We start from the raw sequence: 9,015 nt of genomic DNA, 5'->3' as shown, positions 1-9,015 counted from the left end.
GGGCGCCCGGCCACGCCCCCGCCTCCAAGCCGGCCCCAAGAGCGCTCCGCCCTTCCAGAGTGTGCTCCGCTTCCTCCCCGAAGCGCTCCCTCCGCACGCCTGGCTGGCCGCCTGCCGGAGCCCGCTCCCTCCCGATGTGTCCCGCCCCTCCCGGCACGCCCCTCCTTCCAGGGCGCACCCCTTTAGCCCCCTGGCCGGCCCCGCCTCCTTTCCGGCGAGCCCCGCCTCGTCGTGGGCGCGCCCTCGACACACGCTGAGGCGCGCGCCCGACAAGAACCCTCTCCTCTTCCCCCTTGTCCCGAGAACGCGCTTCAGGCTCTACCCCGCCCACAGTGGAGAGGGGGAGGGCTGCGCTCCCCACGTGGTTAAGGTGGGGGTGCCTGAACAGCCACCCCGCCTCCCGGCCACGTGCGCGACACTTACCTCTCTGCTAGGGCCCGATGTAGGGCCTGCCTTGAGCGCACCCCGGTGTTCCTTAGCTCCCTTCTCTGGGGTGCCCGCTTACCCGGCCTGGCTACCGAGCGCCCAGCGTTAGAGCTCGGGAGAGGTGGGGTACTTCACTCTGCTGGGGTATAGGGAACCTGCGTTTCTCTCTTTCTCTTCTGGGGTTACTCTTGGCAGCCCCACCTGGGTCCGAGAGTACCGGTGTGTGGGAAAGGAGAGTTGGGAGAGACTATAAAAGGAAGGGTTGGGGGAGGACAGTCTGTATGTGGACAGGGGATCCCAGCACCTTCGGGGCTATAGCTCCCGGCTCCGGCATGGATCCTTTGGACCCAGATGGGGAAACGAGACCAGTCAGTGCCGCTTCTCGAAGCTGCCTAGGGCGTCCACGCCAAGTCATCTTATTGTGGCTAGGACTTGGGGCGAAACACCCTCAAACTCCAGGTAGTGGGGGCGGTGGGTCAGCCTCTCCACCGCGACCAAGTCCCCGCCCTTCCCCAGTCCAGCAGTGCAGTGACCGGAACGGCCTCCAGGGGGCGAGCTGCTTTGGTCTCTACGTCCTCCTTGCGGGTCACCTCTGCCTTCTCCCGGACCCGCCCTAGGCTGGGTGTGAGCCGCTGCTTTCACCTTGGCGGGAGTCCCATCCTCCCCACCTGCAACCCCATCTCAGCCTTCTTGGCTGCCTACAACGAGATCAGCCGTTGTTCCCCGGGGCCCCGAGCCCCAGTGTGTCCAGTACACGTGGCTGCACCCAGGAGTGAAGAGAAGCAGGTGAAGCCAGGTGCAGACTACATCCACCTGGACCACTCACTAGTCAGCGTTCCTGCCCGACCAGGTCCTTTTGCCGTCAGGTCTGAGGGTGAGCAGATCATCCAGCTTCTTCTTAGGACCACTTAGTCGTCCGTGTCCCCGCACCTCCCCCTGCCCCAAGGCCCTGTTAAATGCTCACCTGGCCTGTACCCTACAAAATTACGTCTGTGCTCGTGCACGCGCGCGCAGTCACCCAGACCCGGAGCAGTGTAAGAAATAGGTTCCAGTGTGCAGCCACAATGCCCTTTCCACTGCGGTTTATTAGACCTGAGAGAGACCTCCTGGAGCTGCCCTGCTGAGGTTCACAGTCTGGGAGAGTCAGACCACCGTACAGGTGAGCTTGTGCACATCAGCCCAGGTGAGTTGCGGGAAACAGACGGCAGAGACACCCGCGCAGCCTGAGTGGAGACCTCAAGGAGGTCCAGGCGATGATGGGTTGGCAGGCATAGGTGTGGCTAGCTGGTGTGTGTGAACCTGTGGGCAGGGAGCGAGGGCAGGTTGAAGTGGTAATGCTATGGGAAGACAGGGGCATCACTGCAGAGGGCAGGGTCCATCCCCTTCCCAGTAGCCAATACCTTTGGGCACCAGCCACTGCACCATGAGCCCATGCAAGGCGTGACTGGGGGCCTCCCCGACTTGGTTCAGATTTCCCTGTGCTTGGTCCCGTGTGCACTGTGGTCCTTAGCCCCTTTCTGGTGGTGGTGGTGGTGATGTGCCATGGAGTTGGTTCTGACTCATAGTGACCCTGTACAGGGTTTCTGAGGCTGTAAATCTTTACGGGAGCAGAAAGCCTCATCTTTCTCCCGCAGAACAGCTGGTAGTTTCAACTACTGTCCCTGAGGTTAGCAGCCCGATTCGTACCCACCTCGCTACCAGAGCTCCTTCTACAGATGGAGAAATCAAGGTGGGCAGAGGACCAAGGAGGGGGCTTGTTTGAGTTCACAGCTGTGAGGCAGCAGCTAAGCTCTGGAAAATGAGATGGAGGCAGACTTAGCTTAGGTCTCCACCGGCAGGTCTTTAAGCCTCACTCTCTTCATCTGTAAATATTACTGCTGAGTGCTGTTAAATTGATTCTGACTCATAGCAACCCCGTATAGGGTTTCCAAGGAGCAGCTGGTAGGTTTGAACCATCAATCTTGTGGTTAGCTATCCAGTGCTTATCTACAGCACCACACCAGGTCTCCTCATCTTTAAATGTCTCCCTAGAAATCAGTTATCTGTAAAACTGTCCCTGATAGACCCTACCCAGAGAAACAGTGATGCCTGAGATGGAGGCAGAGACAATGAAGTGGAGAGATGAAGCAGTTGGGGACTTTAGATCCAGAGAGGGAGAGGGGCTGTGTCCTGACGACTACGGCGGGGGTGGGGGTGGGGGCAGGCTTGTAGGGTATACACTTTGGTTGGTTGATGATGCATGGAGGAGATTGTAACCATGGCAATGAAACGATATACAATAGGATGAATGTAAAACTAATGTTCTCCTATGTAAACTATCACATAATTCACAATAAAACATAAAAAAAAAAACACCCAAAAAACTGTCTCTGATAGCATGTAGGGGTTTAGGGTAAGGCAGTAGCCAGGAAGGAAATGACAAGAACCGGGTGAGACGTCTCTGTGTCCGGAGTACCAGCAGGCCAGGCCCTCACGCTTGCCTGAAGTGGGTGGTGAGAACACACATCCTGCTGTAGTATAGGTGAGGGTGATCCCATGTAAACGGGTGCACAGACACCCCAAAATACACGCACCTACGGGGACGATGGCCAAGGTAGGCTAGGGGTCAAAGACAAGGATTTCTGGTTAGCAACCCCATATGAGAGTGGAACTGCCCTACAGGCTCTCCTAGGCTGTCATCCTTAGGAAAGCCGAAAGCCTGTCCTTTCCCCCTTGGGTGAGCTAGAATGTTAGACCTTTTAATTAGCAGCTGAGTGTTTAACCAGTGTGCCGAAGGGCTACGTACCATCCCATCCTACTACCATCTGACTCTATAGTGACCTTATAGGGTACCAAAGACTATATATACCATTCCATAGGCTAGAGAGAGAGAATGCTGGAGGCGGTGGTTGTTTGCTGTGGAATCAGTTTCATGATCTGATACAAGGTTTCCAAGGTGGCAGATATTGACAGGTGCAGAAAGCCTCGTCTTTCTCCTGCAGAGCAGCTGGTAGATTCTAACTACTAACCTTGCAGTTAGCAGCTCAGCTGATAATCTATGCTGTTAGCAGTGCTCCTTATAAATAGGATGTTGTGTAGTTAAGTGTCCTCAAGCCAGATCTGACTCATAGTGACCCTGTACAGGGTTTTCAAGGAGCATCTGGTGGGTTTGAACCACTAACCTTAATTTAAGGTTAGCAGTCCACTGCTCATCCTGCAGTGCTAAGTCCAGCCATTTGATTACGACTCATAGAGACCCCCATAGAGGGTTTCTGAGGAGCGGCTGGTGGGTTTGAACCGCTGATCTTGCTGTTCAAACCAAGTTTGCAGTCCAGTGCTTATCCTATGTGCCATACCAGGACTCCATATATAGGCCATATACTGTACACAAGTTGCAATAGCCACTCTCTTCTTACTTCTTTTTACAATGATGAGGCCTTTACCTTTTGTTTTATATCTTTCTGTATTCTTAACTGGTGTGTTTTTATTAATTTTTCAAGCGCACACAGGTACCTGGTTGTCATTGTGTGCCATTAGGTGTATTTTGATCCCACGTGACAGAGTAGAGCTGCCCCACAGGGCCTCCTGGGCTGTCATCGTTGTAGGATCCTTGCCAAGATCACCGGGGTTTTCTCCTGAGAAGCCGCTGGGTGGGTTTGAACTGTGACATTTTGGTTAGTAGCCAAGCACTTAACTATTGTGTCACTAGGGTTTCAACAGGTACCTAGACAGTGATACTCTGGGCTTTTTCTCTTCACCGTTTTCTGTGTGAACGATCAATTTAAGAAAAAAACCCTTTTCCCTTGATTGTGGCATAGTCATGCCTCGCTTTGGAGCCAAGGAGCAGAGAGGGAGGTGACAGCAATCACCACCAGGTGACCTAGGTTAACATTGCTGGGGGTCACATGGAGCCCCTATAGAATGTGACTAAGTGAATAAGGAAGACCACAGAAGATTTGATATTTTTAAGTTATGGTGTTGCGGGAGAATATTGAAAGCGCGCCATGGGCTGCCAGAAGAATCAACAGATCTGTGTTGGAAGAAGTAAAACCAGAGCGCCCCCTGAAGGCCAGGAGGGCCAAACTTCGTCTTTCATAACTTCGGACATATTGTCAGGAGGGACAAGTCTCTGGAGAAGGATATCATGGTTGGTAAGGTGGAGGGTCAGAGAAAAAGAAGAAGACCCCCAACGAGATGGATTGGCCAAGTGGCAGCATCAGTGAGCTCAAGTGTGATAACAATAGTGAGGTTGGCCCAGGATTGGGCAGAGTTTCATTCTGCTGTGCACAGGGTTGCTATGAGTCGGTAGTGACTTGATGGCACCTAACAACAACAATGATCTAGAATGTGACTGGGTCACTTCTGCGTATGTGTCTTTACTTGTTGGGACATTTGGGGCCTTGGAGGCAGTGCTATAAGTTGCAGACTGACCAGCAGGGGCAGAGCCCACTGATTTTTCACCTGCCTTCCATTGGAGGAGGTCTGGTGGCCCTGTGGGTTAGACATTGGACTGCTATCCGCAAGAACGGCGGTTCAGACCCGCCACTGTGTGGCAGAATGATGAGGCTGCCCGCCCCCATAAAGATTTCGTCTTGGAAATGCTAGATAAGGTCGCTATGAGTTGGAGTCTGACTTGATTTGCCAGTGGAGGATATGTCCCCCGGCTTCTGTAGTGGTTGGTCCTGCTCGAAGACAGAACATAGGAGCCTGTCTGTAACCGAGCAGAGGCCCAGGGAAGGCGGTCAGCTTTGGCAAGAGATCACCCATTCCACACTCCCCCTCGCAAAACGTCTGACATCATTTTCAGTTGGATGTATGTTACTTACCACATACATGCCACATGCCACAGTGTGCATGTGGGACCAGGATAGGCCATAGCACACGTGAGCATGTAGCTGACCCTGTCCTTAAATTTCAAGCGAGTCTGGAAAACTGCCGGCACTGAGTGCGGAACCCCTTTGGGAGCTTGAGGCACCCGTCCCCTAAAGTGGCCAAGGGACAGCACGTGGTCCTTTTGTGGGTGGAGGCAGCAGGGATTTCGCACGTCATTTCACTTGTCGATTCCTCTCTAAGCTCCTGAAGAACTGTTGCTGGTATTGAGGACCTACCCCGCAAAGCACTGGAAAATTCCAATTCCCCTGTGTACAATTCAGTGGCCTTGACCGCATTCTTCACGTTGTACAACCATCCTCACCCCCCTTTTCTGACCTGGTGCTCCTCGTTCACATGAACTCCTGGCCCCCTAAGCTCCATATCTAACCTTTGGAGTTGCTGTTACCATTCTGATCCCATAAGGAGCACAAGGTTGCAGGCAGACAGCCTGAGCTAAGTAAGCTAAATTCAGGATGGAAGGGGGTACTTCAAAAAGTCCTTGGGAAATAACCCCCCAAAAGTTTCCTCTTGGACTGTTTGGTTTAAAAAAGAGTTTGTGGGGTATTCTTGGCTTAACGTTTCAAGCTTATCTCAGGGCCATAGTTTGGGGGTGGTTGCCTAGCTTCCAGAAAGTCTGGACTCTTAAGAACTTGATAATCTGTTCTACATATTCCCCCTTTTGATCAGAATTCCTTTATAGACTCTTTGATCAAAATGTTCAGTTATGGTAGCCAGGTACCATCAGTTCTTCTGGTCTCAGATCACCTTGTATTGTGTTTTCACTTCTAACTCCAAAGTTTCAGGCCATCTGTTCCTCAGAAGTGTCTCAGGCACCCCCAGATGGTGTCATTACGACATTGTATCTTGGAGATGCCAGCAGGCTCTGGTTCCTGGATCACCTTCTAGTCCCCTGGTTTATTTGCCTCTTGCTTTGCTTGAAAAGAGAATAAACCTTTGAGGATCTTCCACTCCCCCAGCTCAGATAGGGGGTGCTGAGCTTTTAAGGACACACCATGGGTGCATCCCAGTCCACTGCTCCCAGCTGTGCACCTGTCTTAGTTCTCCAGTGCCACTGAAACAGAACCACTACAGTGCATGGCTCAAACAAACACTGATTTGCTCACAGTTGAGGAAGCTACAAGTTTGAACTCAGAGTCTTAACTCTGGAGCACGGTCCTTGTTTCCTTCCAGAATTCTTTGGAGATCTCCATGTGTCTTCCCTGGATCTAGATACTTCATAGTACAGGGCCCCCTGGTTTCCAAGGACACACGCCACTCCTGGTTCTTGGCTTGCTGTGGTAGTAAGGACCTCTTTCTCTGCTCACTTCTTTCTCCTATGATCTGTTCTAAGGTAAAAGGTGGAGTCCTGGTGTGGCGCTGCAGAATAATGCACTGGACTGCAAGGTCAGTTTGAGCTGCAAGGTCGGTGGTTCAAACCCACCAGTTGCTCCGTGGAAACCCTATACAGGGTTGCTGTATGTCAGAACAGACTCGACAGCACTTAACAACAATATGATAAAAGGTGTTGTAGGCCATACCCCTAGAAAACTGGGAATCTCCTCAGGGTTGTGATGGGATTAAGGGTATTGCAGCCCACCCTTAATCCAATCCTTCTTATTATTGGTTTATCACATCATAAGGGATAATCACATAACTGCCACATCACTGAGAATTATGGCCCAGTCAAGCTGACACATAGATTTGTTTTGGGGAGGGAGGAAGGGCACCCAGTTCAACCCACATCAGCACTCAAAGGTGGGTCCCCTCTCTTTAGCCCTCTGTGCCCTGCCCAGTGTGGGCAGGAGACAGAGATGAGCCTGGGGGCATGGGATTTCTCCCCCAGGGTAGCTGGCCCAGCAGCCAGCTCACCTATCAGCTGAGACAGCAGCCCAGCAGGCAGGATCAGTGGGAAAGTTGGTGTGGCCCTGGGCAGGTGCTCCATGGGCTAAGGAGGGATGGAGAGTCGCGAACCAGGAGACCTGCTCTGGGGCTGGCCTGGGCACCACTGGACAGATCCATAGTTAGCAGGTCTGTGCTGAACCCTGATGTGTACCAGGGGCCCAGAGGGCACACACCTGCTATTTAGTTTACCTTCAATTAGGGCAGATGATTGTATTTCATGTTTCCTGGTGTGGCGCTGTGGGTTAATGCTCCAGACTGCAAAGCCGTTTGAACTGCAAGGTTGGTGGTTCAAGCCTACCAGCTGCTCCTCAGAAACCCTATACAGGGTTGCTATGGGTCGGAACTGACTCGACAGCACTTCACAACAACAAAACCAAAACAAGCTGGGGATTCTACTCCTATAGTCAATTCCTGAAGCCAAATGCTGTGTTGAAACCAGCTCTTCATGTTGACCAGTAAAGCTCGGCCTTTCCCCCAGTCTGCTCCTGTGGGAGCTGCTGGCGTCCTAGCCCTGCTGGTCCCCTGCACAGCACTGCAGCCACAGCCACACTGCAGTCAGGCTGCCAGCCACGGAGGGGGCTGAGGGGGGTCTGGTGGGGGGAGGGGAGCTGAGGGGGCACCTGGTAGGGGAGGGGAGCTGAGGCGTGACCTGGTGGCATTGGCAGAGATCCTGAGAGGGGAGTTCGGGCATCCTCTCTCAGACCTGAGTCCTGGTGGGCAGTCAGAGGAGGGGACAGAACCAGGACATGTCCTCCTCTGGAACCTCCGCTGGGCCATACCTTCCACAGAGCAGGACAGAGCTCCCAGGACTCTAGCACAGGGCTGGGTTCCACATGGATGCCCACCAGGCTTAGCTGGGACCATGGAGCTGTGTCTGAGGTGTGTCAGGTGACGCTCTCAGGAGGGTGACAAAGGTACCTGGAGAGTTGACACCAGGTGAACCGGAAGCTGGCCTGTTTCCAAGCCTGAGCAGGGACCAGACCAAGCAAAGGGCCAGGGTCATCCTCTGGGGTGGTAAGAAGAGGCCTCGGGCCCGCGCCCCCTGAAAGGCACCTGGAACTAGACAGCAGATGGGCCGGTTCTTAGGCACTGGGTAGAACCAACCTGAGCAGCCAGTGGTACACACGTGCCCAGCCTCATTTATCCCTTCTGTGAAGTGGGCTGGCACACAGGAGAAATGAGGCACCTGGGAGCCCCTGGCTTCGAACCATGATCAGGATCACAGCCTACGGCTATCTACAAGGTTGCAGCAGGGAGCCCTTCTGAATCTGTATTACATGGAATAAATTCATTCAAGTCATCACTGTTGAAAAAGAACACTTAGCTATTGTAGTAACTCCACAGCTAAAGCGATTCTGAAGGAAGCCTGGCTGGGGAAGCTAAGTAACATCACCTGATATTGCTACTACAACCTGTGTAAGGCGGAAACTTGCTAGAGAAGGAAAATGCGAGTATTTCTCACTAAGATAATAAGTTCTGGAAACTGGTTAAGACTTGTGCACTGTCAAAGGCAGAAAACTTTCCAGCATGGGAAATACAAAGGCAGTCTGGTGGAGTTCCGGCTTTGACAGATTTCACTTCATGAAAACATAACGAGGGAGGTCAGCCTCCTCATATTAAAGAGAGTGTGGCGGTGGTGGTGGCGGTAGTACGCCGTAGAGTCGGTTCTGACTCATAGCGACCCTGCATAGAGTTTCCGAGGCTGTAAACCTTTACAGGAGCAGAAACCCACATCTTTCTCCTGTGGAACAGCTGGTAGATTCCAACTATAATTCTGGCAAACTGGGGGAAGAGTCTAGAAACTGACTGAAATGTACAGGAGAATTCCGCATGCAG

The 9,015-nt window shown here is 52.8% G+C and overlaps 1 protein-coding gene across 1 annotated transcript in view; it reads right to left on the bottom strand.

The window, feature by feature from the left end:
• KLF16 (Kruppel-like factor 16) overlaps nt 1-760 on the bottom strand; it is a 10,106-nt gene extending 9,346 nt beyond the window's left edge. Inside the window, exons 1-2 of the mRNA XM_006869071.1 lie at nt 731-760; nt 23-430 (exon numbers count right to left, since the gene is read on the bottom strand). Coding sequence (XP_006869133.1) covers nt 23-430; nt 731-760 — 438 coding nt within the window. The remainder of the gene's footprint in view (nt 1-22; nt 431-730) is intronic.
• Between the last annotated feature and the right edge of the window lie 8,255 nt (nt 761-9,015).

This window comes from Chrysochloris asiatica, unplaced genomic scaffold (genome assembly GCF_000296735.1).
Source record: "Chrysochloris asiatica unplaced genomic scaffold, ChrAsi1.0 scaffold00125, whole genome shotgun sequence".
Classification (NCBI taxonomy): Eukaryota; Metazoa; Chordata; class Mammalia; order Afrosoricida; family Chrysochloridae; genus Chrysochloris; species Chrysochloris asiatica.
Note: the sequence above shows the minus strand (reverse complement) of the source record. Positions and strands in the feature narration are given on the sequence as shown.